This window comes from Pyrus communis, chromosome 8 (assembly GCF_963583255.1).
Source record: "Pyrus communis chromosome 8, drPyrComm1.1, whole genome shotgun sequence".
NCBI lineage: Eukaryota > Viridiplantae > Streptophyta > Magnoliopsida > Rosales > Rosaceae > Pyrus > Pyrus communis.
This window is the reverse complement of record NC_084810.1, coordinates 2,124,631-2,145,058: the sequence shown is the minus strand read 5'-3', so window position 1 is coordinate 2,145,058 and position 20,428 is coordinate 2,124,631. Positions and strand designations below refer to the sequence as shown.

Below are 20,428 nucleotides of genomic sequence, written 5' to 3'. Positions count from 1 at the left end.
CCTTAAATCCACACCCATTGGGGAAGACGAGATCTGGGTTGCAGGGAAAGGGAGATGGGTTTTTTTTTTTTCTTTTCTGGGTTGCAAGTAGTGGGTGTGGAGGATGAGGTGGGGGATGGGTGCACAGTGGGTTTGGGGAAGACGGGAAGGGGAAGAAAGGGGTGGGTTGCAGGGAAGGGGGGTCAGGGAAGATGAAGATGGGTTTTTTTTTTTTTTTTTCTTTTTCTGGTTTGCAAGTTGGGCTCGGGTGGAGGGGGATGGGAAGATGAGTGCGCAGAGGAGGTGGAGGATGGGTGCGGAGGAGGAGGTGGAGGATGGGTGGGAGTGATTTTGGATTTGGGTTGCAGGGAGAGAAAATGATGAAGGGGATGGGGTTTCGAGGGTTGGGGGTGGGATCTGGGTTTGGTTTTGTTTGTTTTTTTTTTTTTTAATTTAATTTTAATTTTTTAATATTTAGTTAATATTTAATTAATATTTTATTAAGTTTTTAATAATTTTTTATTAATTTTTTTAATAAAAAGTGGACATGCCTCATGCCACGTCAGCATTTAACAGAGGAACTGACAGTGAACTGACCGAAGGTATGACATTGCAACAAATTCGAAGATATATGACATTGAAATTTTTTGAAAACGAGGTATGAAACTGTTAATGACCTAATAGTTGAGGTAGTTTTATATAATTTACCCACTCTTTTCATTAACGAAAATAAAAAGAAAGCCGTCCATATATGCAACATCAGCGAAGTAATCGGGTTGTGCTTGCTAGTCATTTCCTTATATAGCCTATGCAACACTGATAACTAATACATTGCTTTAGGACTTGTTTATGCACCATTTAATGGAAAATAATTAGCCAATTTCCTGCAAGGGTAATTTCTCCTTTCAAATAAATCATAATTAGACAAGTCTACATATATATCTTTTTCTTTGTGTGCTTATTTAGTTATTTTGGTATACTTAATATGCATATAAGACGCCACTTAGTACTATGGTTTAGTAGACTCTTCATGTTATTGCAAGCCCATTGTGAGGTCTAACCCACTATCTCCACCTCTTAGTGTAAATAATATCTTTGGTTTAAAAAAAATGCATATAAGACGGAATTAGTGACTCCTTACATAGAAAGAGCCAAGTAGTGTTTATCTATAATGAAAAAATGCATATAAGACAGAATTAGCTCTCGCTTAATATGCGTTTGTTTAACATTTCCTTACAATCTGTGCAACATTAATCATTAATACATTGTGTGGCGACATGTAAGGATACATTCATTTTACAGATAAATCACAGTTTTTTTTAAAAAAAGATACAATAGTAGATTTCATTTCATCATTAATTGCATTACAAAGGTTGATTCATCTCTAAACATAGGGCTACATACAGTCCTCAACAATTATATCAGTTATGATACTAGGTGGAGAACCGATCCATTCACAGCTTTGCATCAGAGATAGACCGACTTTTGCAAGGCGGTGAGCAGCAGCGTTTGCGTTTCAGCGAGTGTGGGTGATATTTGCTTCAGTGATTGTATTGAGTAGAGCTTTGCAATCCTCCACAACTTGTCCTATGGGTGACATGTATACAAATCTTTTCCCCTTTGTGCTTTTAATGAGTTATTTATGTGTATGTGAGAATTTGTAATTCATAACTAAATAGGAATGGATCCTTATAGAGAATAGGCCCAATAATGTTTATTTTAATGTACTATGTATGTCAATATTTCCTTATGTCATATGCAACATTTACGATTAATACATTGCTTGCGGACTTGTTCATATTATAATTTTAGTTTACCATTTATGTCTAGAAATTGTGTATTCTCATCCTTGTCCGTCAAAACCTGCGTACCCATCCTCCAACCCTATAAACACAATATCGCAGGAGTTACGAAGACAAGTTCGCTCAGCTATTTGTAGGTTCTCTTTAGCTCACTAAATAATGACATTTGAAAGGTTAAGATAGCCAAATCAGTTTCACTCCTCAGCTTTCTAATCGTTCTTGTTCTTCTCGGCTCCGGTAATTACTAATCCCCCGACGTAGTCCTATTGCAAATATAAATGCATGCCTAATTAGGGGTTTTTGAACTTTAATCCTTCAAGAAGATTAAAATTTAAAAAAAAATCTGGTGTTAGATTGAATATTGATTTTAGTCCCTAATATGTCCTTAATTCAAAATAATTAATGTGCATTTTATTTAATGTCTCCCATTAAATATTTAAATTTATTAATACACAAATTTTAAATTTTTTTTTTTGACCAAAAAAGAGTTTTTTAATTTATTAATTTTATTTAACATTCTTCAAACTTGAAAGACTCAATTAATATACCTAAATGTTAGTACCGAAATATATGATATTGAACTAATATATTTAAATGTTAGTACCGAAATGTATGTACCTAAATATTTGCACCGAAATGTATTAATATTAAATTAATGTACCTAAATGTGTGTACCGAAATATTAGTACCGAAAATGTATTATATTGAATTAATGTACCTAAATTTTTGTATCGAAATGCATGTACCGAAATGTGTGTACCTAAATGTATATACCGAAATGTATTTTAATGAATTTAATATACCTAAATGAAGAAGATAAAGTACATCGAAATATATTATATAACAAAAATTAGTTTATCTAAATGTTCACAACAAAATATATTACGATGAATGAAATGAAAATAAAAATTATAATGAAATAAAATTAATACATTAAAAATTAGAAAGAAAAAGATAAATAATTAAAACATCAAAATATAATTAATAAATGAGATTATTAATGTATCAGGGGACTAAAATTAGATTTAGATCTTACTCATGATTTTAATTAAAAACTTATCTGTACCAAAGATTAAAATGAAGTTTTCTATTTTTTTTATTACCATATGGACTGATTTTATTAAACTCTTAACTTGTCATATGTGCAGCTACTACTGATGCCAAGAAATGCAGAGTGGTGATAGGGGATTATCGCTGCAATAATACAGGGTATGACTAGAAATGTGAAGAGAAATGTTGGTTGCAAGACCCGACAAGCACGTCGAAATGCGAAAAAGTCCCCGGCGTGTCTGGTGAAATTTTTTGCACATGCATGATTAATTGCTGATGAGCAGGGTTTTTCTTTTATTTTGTATTGTGAACGTTCCTTCACGGAATATCAATGAGGAGAAATAAAATAATAAATAGGAGATGCTTTGGATAATATGAGAAATAATATCCATCTTTCATCTCCGTTTTTGCTATTCATGCTGATGAGCAGGGTTTTTCTTTTATTTTGTATTGTGAACGTTCCTTCACGGAATATCAATGAGGAGAAATAAAATAATAAATAGGAGATGCTTTGGATAATATGAGAAATAATATCCATCTTTCATCTCCGTTTTTGCTATTTCTGATTTTATTCTTCGAGCGTTTAGATTATTTCTTTGAATTTTTATTACAAGCGATAAAACTATTTTGAATTATAGTACTAAGTGGTTGAAAAAAAATTTATTAACCAAGATACAATCCACTTTCCACATATCTCCTTGATTTATTCATGAAGAAATTTGATTAATGGAGAACATAATTATACCAGGGTTCCATTACAATTTACAAGTGGGCATGTATGTATGGAGAAAATAATCATTAATAATTAAGGAAAATTAATGAAAATGGTTTGAAAAGTTTTAGTTTTAATATAAAAAAACCATGTTATAAGTTTTGTTTAATGATTAGTACAAGGCCCATATTAAATCCAACTAAAAATAACCTAACTATAATAAATTATGATTTGTCGATTTTACCCCTAACTTTTTTAGGTTGAGTTCCAGATTTTTGTTGTTAATGGAGTTCATCGTTGTTTTGCAGACCTTCTTCTTTTTCTTTGAAACAAAAATATAGATCCTCATGCTATTTAATTTATATTTTGTATTATTTCGTTGAAACGTGATCCTCGTTATTATTCATAAAGTATTCGAGGTATTGTTTTTCAATTTTTCTTCGTTAGTGGAGTTCATCATTTGTTTCTCCAGAAAATAAATTTGAGATCTGCATGTTATTCAATAATAGCAACGGGTCACTATTTCTGGACTGTAAAAATAAACTGTTTCTGGATTTTAAGTAACACTGTTTCTAGATTTTAAGTAACACTGTTTTTGGAATCTAAGTCACTATTTCTGGAATCTAAGTTATTGTTTCTAGAATCTAAGTCACTGTTTCTTGATCCAAATGAAATAGACATATTGTTTCTTAAATGTAAGCTAGAAAAGAAATAGTGAAATTTGGATTCAAAGCAAAATAAGCATCATGTTTCTTAAATATAATCAACTGATGCATGAAATAAAGAAACAATCAAAGGTTAAAACATAGACTGTTTTTAAAATCTAAGTCACTATTTTTGGAATCTAAGTCACTGTTTTTGGAATTTAAGCCACTGTTTCTGGATTTTGGTTATTTTCTTTCCAGATACAGTGTTTATTTGTGCATAGAAAAAACAAACATTGTATCTGATTTTTTATTTTTTTTCCATAAACAGTGTTATTTTTGGGTTCTCCAGAAACGGTTTTATGTTTTGTTTCTTTTTTTTTTTTTTCCTATTTACAGACACCTAATATGTACATACATCACTGGGACTGTAGGTCCTTATTGGATTTTATTGGAATAAAATACTAACACTATAAATTGTTCGTGGTGCAGATAAGAGGATTAGGATGAGGACGATGACGAGGAAGATGAGGATAAGAGCACGAAAAAGGTCGACAATTGTTTTGGATAGTTTTTTTATTAAACTTTGAGCCCTTTTGGTTAAATAACATTTTAGGATGATTTTTTGTTAAATATTTGTTGACCCAAGCCCTTTTCATTAAAGCTCCCTAATAATTATAATTGGATTACATTTTTACCCCTACATTTAATGGCCAGACATTAATTTAAAGAAAAAAATCATTAATAGAGAAAAAAATTCACCAAATTACTTCACACAAGATAATGGATTCGCCATTGTACGTAGTATTTGATTAGCTATCACATAGACAATCACTAGCCACAAATAGTTAAACATAAAATGAACGAAGCTAACAATGTTTATCAAGCTTATATCACCCCAATCAAGACGTTATAAATTAATGATCTTATAACAGTCTTCTTACTAGATGTGCATTTGATAAACCATACAGAAAGCATATGCTAGAGAGGTATTAGTAGAACTTGAAAACCATAATTCCCAAAACTATCTGTAGGAAAGATGGTGGGGAAACATAAGATAAACAAGATGCTGATGGGTTCAGCTATGGTCGTCCCGTTCTTTGGGTACTTTTTGTTGGAGCTTCTGATTCATCTGACGGAGATGCTGGCTGCAGACCATCAGATGTTCCAGATTCTGGTGCAGGACCTGGTGCGACCCCCTTTCAAGCTGCCCATCAATTCCAATATATTAACATTCGTATTAGCCTTCAGATAAAAAAAGACTAAAAACTTTTGTTGAAATTTAAAAGAAAAATTAGGTAGTAATCAATAATTATTACCTCTTGGTGTGTCGTAATATATTTCCTTGCTTGGCCTAGCATCGTAATTAATTAAAACTTGTAATATAAATAGAATTAGCATGAAATTGCATGACTGTATAGAACGTTGAGGCCTTCAATCCTCTTGGGGCCTTGCGTGAAATTTCCGAATCCTACTTAAAATTTTCATTTCAGAAAAATCAGTTTGTTATTCATGTGGTTTCAAAAGTCCAATTTTATTTTGATCACTGACTTTTCATTGTGCTTTAACTAGAAATCAATTACGCGTTAGTTTCGTGCCACTTCTACTCAAAGAGGAAATCTATTGGACTATAAGTATGAGATAGAGAAGTTTTAGGGACCGGCTATAGGTTTAATAGTAAAGTCTTATTAATAAGAGGAATGCTAGTCCTTACTAAAGGAAGGTTTTTGCACAGCAATGAGATCAGTTTCTTATGGAACAAGGAAACAAGATTTTTAGTTTCCTATATGGATTTTAATGGAATCCTATCTGATTTGGTAAAGACTATATATGTATATTTAGTGGCCTCTCCCCTCACAGAACACACGCTCATCTTCGGACTTAATCTCTACTTACACGTGTGGAGAAAGGAGGATAACAGAGAGAGAAACGCCTAACCCTAACTCCTGCATTTTCTTTGTCTCGCTCTCCCTATCTTTCTCCTGTATCCTCTTTCTCAAACAAAGCCATGTTGGAATTCCGATATCCTATCGGATCAGGATCAGGATCCGGATCCGTCAAGGGGTGGCATGCGGTGGAACTGGCGAAGTTCAAACCGTTCGACGACCGTGAGGACAACGACCACGATATCCAGAATACTAAGGGTATGCATTTTTTTAATTTTGTCTTAGGGTTTATCTGTGATGGGGAAGGGGATCTGGAATTTGCAATTGGCTATTTCAGCCTTGAAATTCTATTCAATTGCTTCTAGATCATTTTTATTTTTTCCCTGGACTGGATTATTTGCTATACTGAGAAAATAACAAAGTTATAATTGAATTAAATTGAATTGAATCGATTCGAATTCAATTGATTGAGTTGAATTAATCGAATCAATTTGAATCGAATCGAAGGAGAAATAAGATCGAAAATAGACAAGGAATAATGACAGAAGATATAAACATCCTAACAGATTATTCTTGAACTTGAAGTAGTGCTTTTTCTGTTGCAATGCTTCGAATTAGAGAACGAAAAGTAAAGGGGCCTTTAGTTTTATGTTTGCTTACGCATTCTACTAGGAATTTGTCGTCTCAGCAGCGCTGTGTAAGTGCCTTACAGCGCTTCTATGGCCCATAAAAACATTTAAATTTTACAGCGCTTCTATGGCCAAATTAATATTCAACCATGTATACATCACTATCAGATGCAGTTTGATTGTGATCAGAGACCGTCAAACAGCAACTAGAAATTAGACATACAGAAGACATACCATCATTATGCTAGTTTATGGCACATCGATGCTCTCTTATCATTAACCTCATGGTTTGCGAGTATTCTGACTGTTGAACTTCAAATAAATTAACAGACAAAGAGGAATATATCTAAAGAGAAACAAACAAAGAGGAGGAAGATTTACAAAAAGGTGTTCGAGACTCAATGACTCGACCGACTCAACTGGAACTCAATGACAAAGAAGAAGAAGAAGAAGAAGAAGAAGAAGAAGAAGAAGAAGAAGAAGAAGAAGAAGAAGGATTCAAAGGATTTTATGTTGGCTCTGAAATTTGCTGTACAGAAGGTAACCACATGGCACTGGTAATTGTCCGTACTGGGATTTGTTCCAGCGGGCGTTACTGTGAGCAGCAAATATGATATAGGTTGTAAGTTCTGTGGTCATCTTGCTGGTTAGCACGGGGGTGAGTACGGAAAGGACTATAAAGCTCGTGTTGTTACGAAAGAATGCTACTGATGTTGGAAGCAAGGGCATTGGGATGAAGAATGCGCGGGATATATCAAGTCAGAACGCGGCGATTGGTTTTTAAAGCTGTTGGCAAAGAGATGTTCTATTCGGTTGGCAAATGTGCAGTAATAAAACATGTGAAGCGCAAATGCAAGGCAGAGTTTTTGTCTATGGGACCGGACGTGCCTCATAAAGATCAGTGGTTGAGGGATGTAGTGTCATTACTTTGACAGCCCTTCCTTTTTGTTTTTGTATATTTAATTTTGAGAAGATTACAAATTTTAACTCCATGCGGTTGTGAGACCTGGTTATTTGGAAACACTTGTTTGAGGAACTAATTCTTTCGGTCAAGTAGTAATTTTGAAGTCATAAGATGAAAGGACATGCATGTCGCTACGAGTTTGTGGCAAATTTCATGCTTTATTTTGGGAGCTCGGATGTGTCTAGCGAATCCTATCTTAGCATACATGACCATTGAATAGGGACATTGCAAATTTGATATAAACTAATTTCAAAAGCTGAACCTTAAGAGGAAAATGTCACTGAATACTATAATTCGGCGTTGTTCATCTTCATTTAGGAAAAGGTCTTATGCACAACTTTCGTGGATGACCAAGAATTCTGCTTTCCCATTTACACCCGACAAAGGGAGAGATCTGCTGCTCGTCCTAAATCATCCCCCAATATACTCACTAGCACTTGAGTCTTGGTTGTCATCAAGATAAGATGCTTATGTTGTCATAAGACTGAGTCTAGACAATTATCAAATTGTTCCTCACTTGAACGTGTAATCTGAATTCATGATTTGACGATATAAACATTATCTGACAACCTAACACGCTACCCCACATGATAATATGTTCCTATAACTTTTAAACTTACCAACACTCTCTTTGTTTCCACATTAGGTGTCACACCTAATCTCACAGAGAGTGACCGCTGGCGCTATCCGTCTCACATTCCTTCAAACAGTTGCCGAACCACTCCTTGTATTTCTTGAATTCATCGTCATAAGCCTCGGTCTTGAAAAGATGGAGTGCTGCAAGAACAACCTGTTAGGATGCCAGATGGCATCATCTATGATTAACAAATGTATGGTAGATATAAGCAATTAGTACTCGGTCAAGATAGTTAGGATTGAGATTTGTTACATATAGTAGCTTGTACAAGAAGAAAGACAGTTTATGAATGATATGAGTTTTATATGAGTATTCTCTGTGCAATCTGTGAAGACGTAGAGTAGGGTTCTAACATTGGTATCCGCCAGTTCGTTCCTCTCAATCCTTCGCTATTGTATGACACGACAAGCTTCGCTTAAAAATATGGAGTCCAGGGTTTCGAGCTTGGAAACTAAGATCGAGGAGTTCAAGATTTCGCAAGATGAGGTGAAAGCGACTCAGGAGCTGATCTTGGTGCAGTTGCAGAACCTTTTGGAGCAAGGAAATGGGGGTTCTTTGGGCGAATCATTAGAAGCAACGCTGGGTGACAATCCTTGCCCATTTCGCATGAACAATACCTACAATCACCATGATTTTGGTCCCAATTTCAATCAGTAATCACAATCTCCATTCTTGAAGTTAGAATTTTCAAGATTCAATGAAGAAGATGATCCATTAGGTTAGATATATAATGCAAAACACTATTTTGAGTTCTTTAACATTGAAGACTCCAAGAAGGTGAAATTAGCTTCCTTTCACATAGAAAGTTAAGCTTTGCAGTGGTTTCAGTGGGTGAGGTGTTTGACAAAGTACCCCAATTAGGATTATTTCACTACAATATTATGTCAAGTATTTGGTCCTTCGGAGTTGGAAGATTTTGCAAAAAGCTTGGTGAAATTGAGCTAAGTGGGTACCCTCAAAGACTATGTGTTTGAATTCAGAAAATTGACAGATCGTATAAAAGACATCAGTTCTGCATTGCTCAAATCATGCTTCGTGGGAGGGTTACGCCCTGAATTGCGACATGATGTGAAGTTGTTGAAGCCAAAAGATGTCATGGAAGCTTCTGCATTTGCTCATCAGTTGGATGTCAAAATTGTTGATCTTAAGATGAAATCTAACACTAAACCTCCCTATGTTCAATCCAATGTGCGATTTCCTTTACAGAATGTTAATTCCAATTTTGGGTTAGAGACCAAACAACATTAGGAGGTTAGCACCTAAAGAAGTGGATTATTGTAGAAAAAAATTGGGTTATGCTTTCATTGTAAAGAAAAATTTGTTAAGGGTAAAAATTTGTTAAGGGTCACATTTGTGAGAGGAAACAGCTACTGTTAATCGATGTCCAAGAAACTAAATTGTGTATTACTGAGGAAGAAGAGATTGAAGAACTTGAAATCACAGCTTGTGCATTATTTGGTACACTTGCACCTTCATCAATTCAAACAATGAAGGTTACATGCTATGTTAGGAATTGTCCTGTTACTATTGTGATCAATTCTGGAAGCTCCCATAATTTCATAGATGTGGGGCTGGTGAAAAGATTGAAAGAATGATTGGATACTAATCATGTGTTTAATGTAAAGATAGCAGATAGAGGAAAAGTTGCTGCTCAAGGCACTCTATATTAGGCTCCCATCAAACTTCAAGATTTCAAGTGTGTGTTTCATATTTATATGCTATGGCTTTGGGAGGGTGTGATGTGGTTCTTGGAGTACAATGGTTGAGAACTTTGGGTCCTATATTGTGGGATTTTGACAAATTATACATGCAGTTCACAAGCAACTCTCAGACTTATTACATTACTAGCCTAAGGTTGCCTAAAGAACAATTGCAAGACATTTCTGCTTTACAAATGCAAAAATTATTTTCACAAGATACAACAATTGGTGAATAGTAGTAAGGATGTTCAAAATATCACTGAGTTGCAACAACAACAGTTACTTACCTTGCTGCATAATTATGAAATGGTGCTTCTTATCCCATAGTCATTACCTCCTCATAGAAGTCATGACCACATAATTCCACTCATTCATGGCAGTACACCTCCAAACAGTAGACCTTATAGATATGGTCATATTCAAAAGGCTAAGATTGAGAAATGTGTTGCAGAATTGTTACAAGCTGGGTTTATAAAGATGAGCAACAGTCCATGGTCTTCTCCAGTGATATTGGTGAGAAAAAAGGAAGGTACTTGGCCCATGTGTACGGATTACAGAGGCCTCAATCAGATTACTATCAAAGATAAGTTTCCTATCCCTTTGATAGATGAATTATTTGGTGCTCAATTTTTCTCCAAGTTAGATTTAAGGGCAGGGTACCACCAAATACGTATGCATCCAAATGATGTTGAAAATACTGTATTTCGTACTCATGGTGGACATTATGAATTTTTAGTGATGCTATTTGGATTGACAAATGCCCTTGCCACTTTTCAATGCCTTATGCCATTTGGTTTTCTTATGAATCTTTAGTCATGTTGCACAGTGTAGAATGAAGGTTCAAGCAGATAAAAAGAGGTCTTAAAGAGTTTTTGAAGTTGGTGATATGGTTTATCTCATATTGGTTCCATATCAACACATGCCATTAGCTACTCACCCTTTCCATAAGCTACAACCTCAATTTTATGGTCAATTTCTTGTGCTAGCTAAAGTGGGGCCTATAGCTTATAAATTGAAGACGCATGATCACTCAAAGTTGCATCTTGTCTTCCATGTATCTTGTTTAAAGAAGCAATTAGGTGCAACAATTCAAAGTACAGTACAATTGCCTGTAATTACAAATGCAGGTATCCTCCAAGATGTACCAGTTGCCATTTTGGATCACAGAATGGTCAAAAAGAATAATTTAGTAATCACTGAAGTGTTGGTGCAATGGCAGAATCATTCTACAAATGATGCAACTTGGGAAGTTTTTCAGGATCTCAAACACAAATTTCCAGAAGTGTGAATTTTTGAAGTGGTGGCATTAGTTATCGGTTTGAATTCAAATTTTACTTGTGTATTATTTTCCTTGTAATCGTTATTAATGTTTTGTTCTGATGAACCTGTGTTTTATGGGGGGTATTGTTAGGATGCCAGATGGCATCATCTGTGATTGATAAATGTATGGTAGATATAAGCAATTAGTAGTCGATCAAGGTAGTAAGGATTAGGAGTTTGTGACATATAGTAGCTTGTACAAGAAGAAAGACAGTTTATGAATGATATGAGTTTTATATGAATATTCTATGTGCAATCTGTGAAGGTGTAGAGTAAGGTTCTAACACAACCACGAACATGAGAAACACCGCAACAAGCTTCTTGGTCATCATCTTTAATTTGTCATTATGATGCTTTCTGTTTTAATTTCCTCGATGTTTACACGTTTCTTCATGACTTGGTTGGGTAGATGGAGGAGGAGATGGATGAGAAAATAAATTGATAAGGAATTTGAGAGCTTATTTTAGACAATAACATACAAGTGATTGATATTGTTCTTGTTATGAGCACAAAGTTCCTCATCAGTGAGGGACCAAACCATGCAAAGGCTTATAAGGACTTAAGCTACTCCCCATATTGCCAATTGGTTTTATGGTGAAACCTCAACTTTCTTCATGGTATCAGAGCCAGTTTGTCCCTTGTTTGAAAACCCAAGGGCTACAGGTGCTCACACTTGTCCCTGTGTGAAAGTCTAAGGGTCACACGTGCTCACACGTGACCTAATTTGTTGTTCATGTATCGACTTGAAAATTGATCATACGTGCAAGGGCATGTTGAGAGTTGATGATGTGAGGACAGTTTGTCTCATATCCTCACACTTTCATGGGATTAGGAGTGGTGTCCGAATGCCTTATACAAAATTCACCAAGAAAACCCCTCTTAATTTCTTTGCACTCTAGTTTTTTCTCCTCCATTTTTAAATGCGGATTGACATCAACTTTTCAGGAAAATTAATATAAAAGAATACGTGGTATTGTATGGAATATTTAAGACAATTGATTATACACGAGGGCTTGATACTTGGTTGGGCGAGTTTTTGCAGTTGTCCACCTCACCACTGTTGAACATGAAATTGTCTAATTTTCCTTTTATGTTCTCCTTTAAGCATGGAACGGCAAGGTGATTGAAAAAATGCCTCAAATGTCATGCGAACTTCGTCTTAATCCCAAGAGGAAGATATACTGGATTCGCCATTGTACGTATCGTTTGACTAGCTACCACACATGATCGCTCGCCCCAAATAGTTAAACATAATATGAGCCAAGCTAACAATGTTTATCAAGTTTACACCATTCCAATCAAGACGGTATAAATTAATGATCTTATAACAATCCTCTTATTAGTTGTGGATGTGATAAACCATACAAAAAGCATGTGCTAGAGAGGTATTAGTAGGACTTGAAAACCATAATTCCCAAAATTATCAGTAGGAAAGATGGTGGGGGAACATCGGTTAAACTAGATGCTGATGGGGTCAGCTGTGGTCTTCCGACTCCTTTGGTACTTTGTGTTGGAGCTTCTGGTTCATCTGATGAAGATGCTGGCTGCAGATCATCAGATGTTCCAGATTCTGGTGCAGGACCCGCTGTAACCGCCATAGAAGCTGCCCATCAATTCCAAAAGATTAACGTTAGTATTAGCCTTCAGAAAGAGACCTAAAACTTTCTTTGCAATTTGAAAGAAAAATTAGCTAGTAATCAATAATTATTACCTCCTGGACTTAGATCAGGTGAAGAAGCTGTTGGTGCGGGTGTTGGCACTAGTAACCCAGAACCTGCCAGTTCAAGTACTAGTTAACACATTGGCACATTGCAAAATGACCCGTTTGGTGGCCGGGATTGGACTATAGAGTCTCACCCGATCCAGATGAGATGTGTTAGTCACAAATGTCGGACTGTTGCCGAATTTAATAAGTCCAGTCTTAACATGTACAAGTTAACCAAACAAAGGACACGACAAATAGGTCATTTTAATTGATTAGTCGTGTCTTGTCTCAACCACCTAACAAGGCCTAAATTTTTACGTTCTTAGAATAACATGAATTCTAACATACCTGGAGCAGGTAAAGGACTGCCAGAGGCTGCAAATTAAGAAGAAATATCGCAAAATTAGATTTCTTATACAAGTCAATTTGTCACTTAAAGTATATAACACATTATTAGAAAAATCTTAAAATTATGTGAGTACGTACCCTTGCATTGCAGTGGGACGGCTCCGATCCCACAAACTCGAGGAAGAGAAAGCGCAAGGGTTTGGTTAATGGGCAGTTGGAAAGGGACACCGCCGGTTATAAGAAGACAAGCGCAGTCCATGCCGGTGCCCATTATTGACTTTAACGAATTGCAGCATCCGGCTGTCTGTGGTGAGCCGCTGCTTGTACTCCCGGTGATGAAATTTACGCATGGAGTGATGCTGCTTATCATTGAGGCTGTGCATGGTGTACTAATCTGCCCATTAACCCATCTTAGTGAAATGATAAGGAGGGTAATTGGGATTAGACTCAATCGAAAATCCTTGAATGAGTCCATGAGTTTGTCTTCAATGAAAGGCTTTGGGAATTGAAATACGGGGATTTAGAACTTAGTTGGGTTTGGCTCAAGTTGAGGAGATAGTTTATATATAGCTGACGAAATAGAGAGGTTTTGAGTGAAAAAACAAAAAGGAGTGGTTTTGAAATGGGTTTTGGAGTTCAACAACTTTAACTAATTTGTTCATATACTTGGCGAATCCTTTAATTATAGCATAGTTCTACATAGTGAGAAGTAGTGTGTGTGACTAGGTATAAGGTTAGGTGAGACCAAAATATAAATGGATTTTACAACATTGTAAAAGACGTTTAATAAATGACGTGATCGAAAACCCCTATTGGAGTTTTTGTAGTTAACTTTTGACTTGGTTACTTAATGTAAATCCATTAACACAGTGAGGATAGAGAACCTTGGGTGCAATGGTACACTAATTTAACAGCTTGAGCTGCTTTGAGTGTAGGAATTAGTACTTTTAACAACTCAAGTTACAAGCCATTTGCCAAATGTTTGATGCTCTGCTTACATAAATTTGATTCACTTATAAGTAGGATTATGCTATTTACATACTTATTTTTACTTCTCACACACACCTCTTAATTTTCGGGCATTGGATCGAATGAATTGAAGATCAATACACAAAAATTAACAAGAGTATGTGGAAGGTAATAAAAGGGTGTGTGAATATCATTACCCCAATTATATAGGGTGACACACAAGTTACTGGGCGGGTCCAAAATCTAAAGTAGGTAATCTGATTTTAGAGCATAATTGGTTCAAATAATGACAGTTTCTTATCTTAATTTATTGAAAAGCTCTTTTTAGATGCCAACAACACCAAGTCAGTTGAAGTTTGGCCACCCAAATACACCAATCTTATTGTCTCTACAAAAAGAAAGTTCCCTATATAAATCCCATATCATCCCTTATCTTTCCTCACTCAAACCCCAAATCACAAATATACAAATTACACATCTTTTGAAAGTTTAATCACCAAGTCCATCTCCTCATTATTTTCAAACAAGTCCACTTGACCATGGCATTCAAAGGAATTGAGATGGTTCTAGCCCTGGTCCTTGGGTCCATGCTATTGAGTGGAGCCATGGCTCAGTTAAGCTGCACCAGCACAATCACAAGCCTGGCTCCATGCCTCAACTTCGTTACTGGAAGCTCAGCAAACCCTTCATCTTCTTGCTGCTCACAGCTCTCTAATGTTGTCCAGTCATCACCTCAGTGCCTTTGCTCTTTGGTCAACGGTGCAAGCTCATTGGGCATCACCATAAACCAAACACTTGCTTTGTCATTGCCCGGTGCTTGCAAAGTGCAAACTCCTCCCCCTAGCCGATGTCAAGGTAAGTTGAAATTATCATAGAGTAGTGATTTTCGCAGTTTCAGTTTATCTCATTGCAGTCGACAATGAATCTAGATAATAAATAAATATAAAATATTCAAATTGAAGTGTTAGAAGTTAAACCATGAGTGCCAAAATAGCTTATATTATTCAGGTATTGATGAACAAAGCTGAGGTTCTATCATAAATCAATTGGTAATTGAAGAGTACGATCAATTACTTATAAGCACATGCAATGGCTCTCCTCCCATAAATGTGTGTTCATTCTCAACAATTGACCCTACAATAAGGTATTTTATAGTAATAAGTTGGAACTGATTTGATTAAAGCAGGTGCCAATGGACCTTCAACTTCATCAGGTGCCAATGGACCTTCAACTTCATCATCAACTCCTCCAGCAAGTTCGCCAGCAGCTTCCTCCAATGAAACACCTTCAGAAGCTTCTACTCCTGAAGCATCCATTTCGCCATCAGCCTCGGACATTCCTTCATCTTCAGGTATAAGATATTATTCCATATCAACTACAGTGACATGCATCGTGAAATGTTGTCTTCTCAAATAGTCTAACATGTTATATTGTCACATTGTCAACTTAGACCCGAAATACTAACATGACATGTATTAATGCAGGAGGAGGTTCAAAAACAGTCCCATCCTCAAACGGTAACACATCCGACGGAAGCACCAGCAGAACACCTCTTCACTTTGTGCTCTTCCTCGTTTTTGTTATGTCATGTGCTTCTTCTCTCTCCAAATTTTGAGTCTTCTTCTCTGCAGAGGTTTGGAGCATGCGATCTAGTTCTCCAATGTTTCACTACATTTTCTTTTCATTTCATTTCATTCACTCTTCTAAAAATCCCTACCTAGGTGCTAAACGGTTGATCACCACTTCGATTAATGCCTATGTGTTTGAAAATTAAGAAAATACGCCTAGACCTGTTGAGGTGCCCGTTTAGATTGCAATTCACTTAGACAGAAAATAGATAACTTTCATTTTGCATTTTATTTTTTTCAATAAATTGTAAAAGACTTGTTGAATACTTAAATAAATACACATTATATACATGTTCCCCATGTTTTCATTATATTCCAATACTTCATAATATATATGGTATTCTATTTTGTAGTTTATAAGAAAATTATATATATTTTAACAGACACTTATTTACACGAAATATAATAGATTTACTTAAACCTGCCTAGGCGCCCGCCTAGCCACCTAGGCGCTAGGCCCCAGCTCGCCGTCTGACTAGCGCCTAGCATTTTTTAGAAACTTGATTTCATTTTATTAGTGCTCTTCTTAGAGACAAGCATTTTAATTTTTCTCTCTTGAATCTTAGACCATCTCCAATGGTGACCTAAAACCTAAAAATATTTAGCCCATAAAATTTAGGTTTTAGCCCAGTAACAGTTTTTCTGCTCCAACCATTCTGACCTAAAATTTTAGCCCGAGATTATCAAAGAATCAATTAAGGCTAATTTTTTTTTAATTAACTTTTAAAAAAAAAAATTATGTAGACTATCCTAAATTAATTATATGAACATTTTAACCTCAAAATATTTAAATTCTGATAAATTTTGAAAAATCACTAAATCAATACATGAAAATCATGATAAACCACATAAACTTAATACAAACAACATTTAATAAACCACATAAACTTAATACAAATAACAATTAATAAACCGCATAAACTTAAAAAAAAAAAAAAAAAAAAAAAAAGACAATTAATGAACCACATAAATTTAATACAATCGAAAACTCATAAACGTAATAATGATATCCACCATCTTGACTTGGTGATAAACTTGGGTGACAGTCTTGAGATGAATTGTCATCTCGAAGATGGTCTGAGAGAAGGAGATCCCTATTCGTACTTGTAGTGTGTGTTTCTCTTTATATCATTTGTTTGTACTTTTAACATTTGATAATGAATTTTTTATTTGAAGATTGCAAATAAAGGCTACAAAATTACGTTCTACATAGACCAGAATAATTTAGAATACATTTTTGTAGTAAAAAAACTGAAAAATGAAAAATGAAAATACGAAATTAAAAAGTGTAACCACACACAAAGTATTGGATCACTAATAATGTTAGATAACTAGTTGATTTAACGCTACTCAATTTGAATTTGTTGAACTTCGATTCTCTACGCAATAAATCCCAACCCTCTTCAGGGACCAAAGCTTTGATTTTGGTCACCCATTTGGGCCATTTAAAATGATATGATGTTCTAGAAGATAACTATTTATGTGCGGATTCAACAAAGTCTTATGTTTTCTCAATCAAATAATATATAAGATGCTATTCCCTTGGTCCAGTTAGCATCTGCACAGGTTCTTTGCTTTCATGGAAAATGAAATCCATTGGCTTTTTTTGCCTCCTCTCATTTCATCAAACAACGATGTGCAGGTTTAAATGTGAGTTTTCTAAACTTTCGAATATCCCATGAGAAGTAGTTTTTCGCCACAACCGCCCCTCCTTTTCTTATTCTTCTTGCCGTCGTCGACTTTGAGCTTCAGGAGGCCACATAATCCCAGAGCACACCAAACTTAATCAGGGAGGTTGGCCTGCCTTCACTGGACGGTCGCATTAACCATCATACACATGGGTTATCCAGAGACACATTTTTTATACACTTTTTTATGAGACTTACTATATAATGTATTTTAATGATCTAATCGTCTATTTATTAGGTATTCTCTCAAATATGACCTCTACCAAAATCACTTAAATCCGAAGCCGTATGTTCATTGGACTAAATTCATTGTTTTTGTGTAAAATCGTACTGGTCTATTTTTTTCACTAAACATGAATGGTTTAATGATCTTAGATTTGTTTAGATTTTTTTTTACAATAATTATCTATGAAAGATGAATTAAAATATAAACGGTTCAGATCGTTGAACCACATTACAAAACAAACCCTACAAAATGTGTGTAAAAGACGTGTGTCCCATCGTCCTTACCCCCACATACATATAGTCAAAGAAAGAAAAAAAAGCTAAGCAACGTACACGAATGATCTGATAAAAGAGTTCGGATTTTTGCCGGATTCTCTTTGTGAGGATCCCAGGGATTCATAAATCATGTTCATTCATCGTATATCGTACAGTTAAAAATCATTTTAAATATTTTTATTTAAAAATAAACATAAACAGTACTTGACAAAAACTAACCGTACGATGTACGATGAACGGACAAGATTCACGGATTCTAAGGATCCTCTGTTGGCTGATAAAATAATTAGACATGCTTTAAAATATTATAAAAGCTAAATCAAACTGGTGAAAAGAAACATTGGACTAGGTAACTCTATTAATTAAATTATCATAGTCCCAATCTTAAATTTTTTTTATTTGTTTTAAACAATGATATATATACACGAACGAAGTTGATATTTACACTTATTTTGGGCTATGGAAGTTAAGTCACACAATATGCTAGTCAATAAATTGATAACGAGTTCATCATTTGCGACAGTTGAACTTAAAGCCTCTCACTTATGGAGAAAAATAATACTACTATAGACCGGAGTTATAAATAACCCCTCCTAAATTTTTAGGTTAACTAATAATAAAACCTGTTACAAAGTAGGAAAGTTGGTGACCAAAGAAAACCCAGCTGCCTCTCTTTACTTCACAATCTCCCCCTTTATACATACAAATCCCAAAACCCCCTTCTTACACTAAACCCAGATAAACTCACCATCGAAACCCCTCTTTATTTTCTCAAATTTCACAGAAATATTTACTTAATTTCACTTGCAAATGGCATTTAGGAGGAGGGTTAATGAATTAATGGTGCTAACTTTGATCTTTTTTATGGCTTTGTGGGAAGGAGGCAGAGTTGTTGCTCAATCTTCAAGTTGCACCAATGTGATAATTAGCATGTCCCCATGCCTTGATTATGTAACAGGAAACTCATCATCCCCATCTTCCTCATGTTGCTCACAGTTTGCCAATGTAGTCAGCTCTCAGCCACAGTGCCTCTGTGAGGTTCTCAATGGAGGTGCTTCTTCACTTGGTGTGACCATCAATCAGACTCAGGCCTTGGCTCTCCCCTCTGCCTGCAATGTCCAAACTCCGCCGGTTAGCCGCTGCAACGGTATATAGAATGAAGTGTTATTGTCGATAGAAGAAAAAAATTCATTTTGCACTCCTTTGAATGTCATTTTTCTTTTGAGTACTTCAATTTAGACACACAAAACCGGCCACATTCCTCGTATGGTTCTATTAAAAAAAATGTGTCAGCAGTGTTTTCACTTTCATGCATCTAAATAACATTATTATTCTGGTTTATGTTTCTATAACACAGGAGTGCAAGATGATAAATCTTCGTACTTGTCCAGGGTTTAGGAAACTTTATTGGTTGACTTTTAATCATGAGTTTGCAGGGTCTTCCGCTCCAGCAGCTTCTCCTTCGCCATCAACAGACGTGGGGTCTTCAGATGCAAATACTAACAAGTTGGCATTTTCTCTGCTGTTCTTCTTGCTCTTCGTTGCATCATATGCCTCAACATCCACAGCCAATTTCTAAGCTCTTATGCCATGGATGTATCTAGCTAGATTACTCCTTGAACTATAGGGTGCCATATTGCTGTTCCAATTTTTGCATATTGTAAGCTTTTGGTGTTCCTTTAGGGTTACGACACATTATTATATACAACGGGATATATCCTCGATTAAGAGTACTTCTCGAGAGTTAAGGATGGGATTGGCTATCTTCATATTATAGTGACAAGTATGATAACGTGATTTCTGGTTGTGTATTGCCTTATGTCTCTCTCTTTTGTCTTAAGCTATTCCGGTTGGTAATTGACTTGGGCTTTGTAAAACTAAAATCTAATCAAATGACTGAGGAATAGAATTGGCCAGAATAATGGTATTGATATTAGTCTACTAACTTTATACAGAGAGTTCCCTATAAACAAGCAACTGATCCTGCAATACTACTATACAGGAAAGGAAGGAAATATATAAATATTAATAACTGATTACATGCCTATTCTAGGCCCTTAATTTATGATAGGGATCCTGATTGCTTTCTAACAGGCTTCGCCGTTTGGCTTGATGGCCTGTTTTGTAATCGTTTCCTTTTGGTTTTTTGAATGAAGTTCTAATACCGTTTCTGTCAAAAATTGCGGTTGTATAATTTATTGCTTCTTGTCCGAAATGATTGATTATCTTGAAGAAAGTTGAGATTCTATCATGCAAGAACTTATAA

At 35.4% G+C, this 20,428-nt stretch overlaps 3 protein-coding genes across 4 annotated transcripts; 2 read left to right on the top strand and 1 right to left on the bottom strand.

Annotated features, from left to right (window-relative positions):
* Nucleotides 1–12,615: 12,615 nt before the first annotated feature.
* On the bottom strand, nucleotides 12,616–13,900 carry LOC137743929 (non-specific lipid transfer protein GPI-anchored 16-like). Its single transcript, XM_068483860.1, has 4 exons — nucleotides 13,515–13,900; nucleotides 13,377–13,403; nucleotides 13,035–13,097; nucleotides 12,616–12,926 (listed from the first exon to the last, which is right to left on the bottom strand). Exons 1-4 carry the CDS (start codon nucleotides 13,849–13,851, stop codon nucleotides 12,712–12,714), a joined length of 642 nt encoding a protein of 213 aa, XP_068339961.1. The 5' UTR covers nucleotides 13,852–13,900; the 3' UTR covers nucleotides 12,616–12,711.
* A 907-nt stretch (nucleotides 13,901–14,807) lies between these two features.
* LOC137743851 (non-specific lipid transfer protein GPI-anchored 15-like) lies at nucleotides 14,808–16,264 on the top strand. Of its 2 annotated transcripts, none has more exons than XM_068483785.1 (3): nucleotides 14,808–15,200; nucleotides 15,559–15,696; nucleotides 15,830–16,264. In XM_068483785.1, exons 1-3 carry the CDS (start codon nucleotides 14,885–14,887, stop codon nucleotides 15,958–15,960), a joined length of 585 nt encoding a protein of 194 aa, XP_068339886.1. In that variant the 5' UTR covers nucleotides 14,808–14,884; the 3' UTR covers nucleotides 15,961–16,264. The 2 variants fall into 2 exon arrangements, with proteins under 2 accessions (XP_068339886.1, XP_068339885.1); XM_068483784.1 differs by having other exon boundaries at nucleotides 15,532–15,696.
* A 2,164-nt stretch (nucleotides 16,265–18,428) lies between these two features.
* LOC137741499 (non-specific lipid transfer protein GPI-anchored 5-like) lies at nucleotides 18,429–19,847 on the top strand. The gene is made up of 2 exons (XM_068481203.1): nucleotides 18,429–19,309; nucleotides 19,599–19,847. The coding sequence occupies exons 1-2, from the start codon at nucleotides 18,973–18,975 to the stop codon at nucleotides 19,739–19,741; spliced, it is 480 nt and encodes a 159-aa protein (XP_068337304.1). The 5' UTR covers nucleotides 18,429–18,972; the 3' UTR covers nucleotides 19,742–19,847.
* The last annotated feature ends 581 nt before the right edge of the window (nucleotides 19,848–20,428 follow it).

Bases quoted from the DNA above. Each gene is read 5' to 3' on its own strand.
- LOC137743929 (XM_068483860.1), bottom strand. From the start codon at position 13,851: ATGGACTCATTCAAGGATTTTCGATTGAGTCTAATCCCAATTACCCTC. The intron at 13,098-13,376 runs GTATGTTAGAAT...TTGAACTGGCAG, and splicing joins CAGTCCTTTACCTGCTCCAG to GTTCTGGGTTACTAGTGCCA. The intron at 12,927-13,034 runs GTAATAATTATT...ATTGATGGGCAG, and splicing joins ACCTGATCTAAGTCCAGGAG to CTTCTATGGCGGTTACAGCG.
- LOC137743851 (XM_068483784.1), top strand. From the start codon at position 14,885: ATGGCATTCAAAGGAATTGAGATGGTTCTAGCCCTGGTCCTTGGGTCC. The intron at 15,201-15,531 runs GTAAGTTGAAAT...TGATTAAAGCAG, and splicing joins TCCCCCTAGCCGATGTCAAG to GTGCCAATGGACCTTCAACT. The intron at 15,697-15,829 runs GTATAAGATATT...GTATTAATGCAG, and splicing joins GGACATTCCTTCATCTTCAG to GAGGAGGTTCAAAAACAGTC.
- LOC137741499 (XM_068481203.1), top strand. From the start codon at position 18,973: ATGGCATTTAGGAGGAGGGTTAATGAATTAATGGTGCTAACTTTGATC. The intron at 19,310-19,598 runs GTATATAGAATG...ATGAGTTTGCAG, and splicing joins GCCGGTTAGCCGCTGCAACG to GGTCTTCCGCTCCAGCAGCT.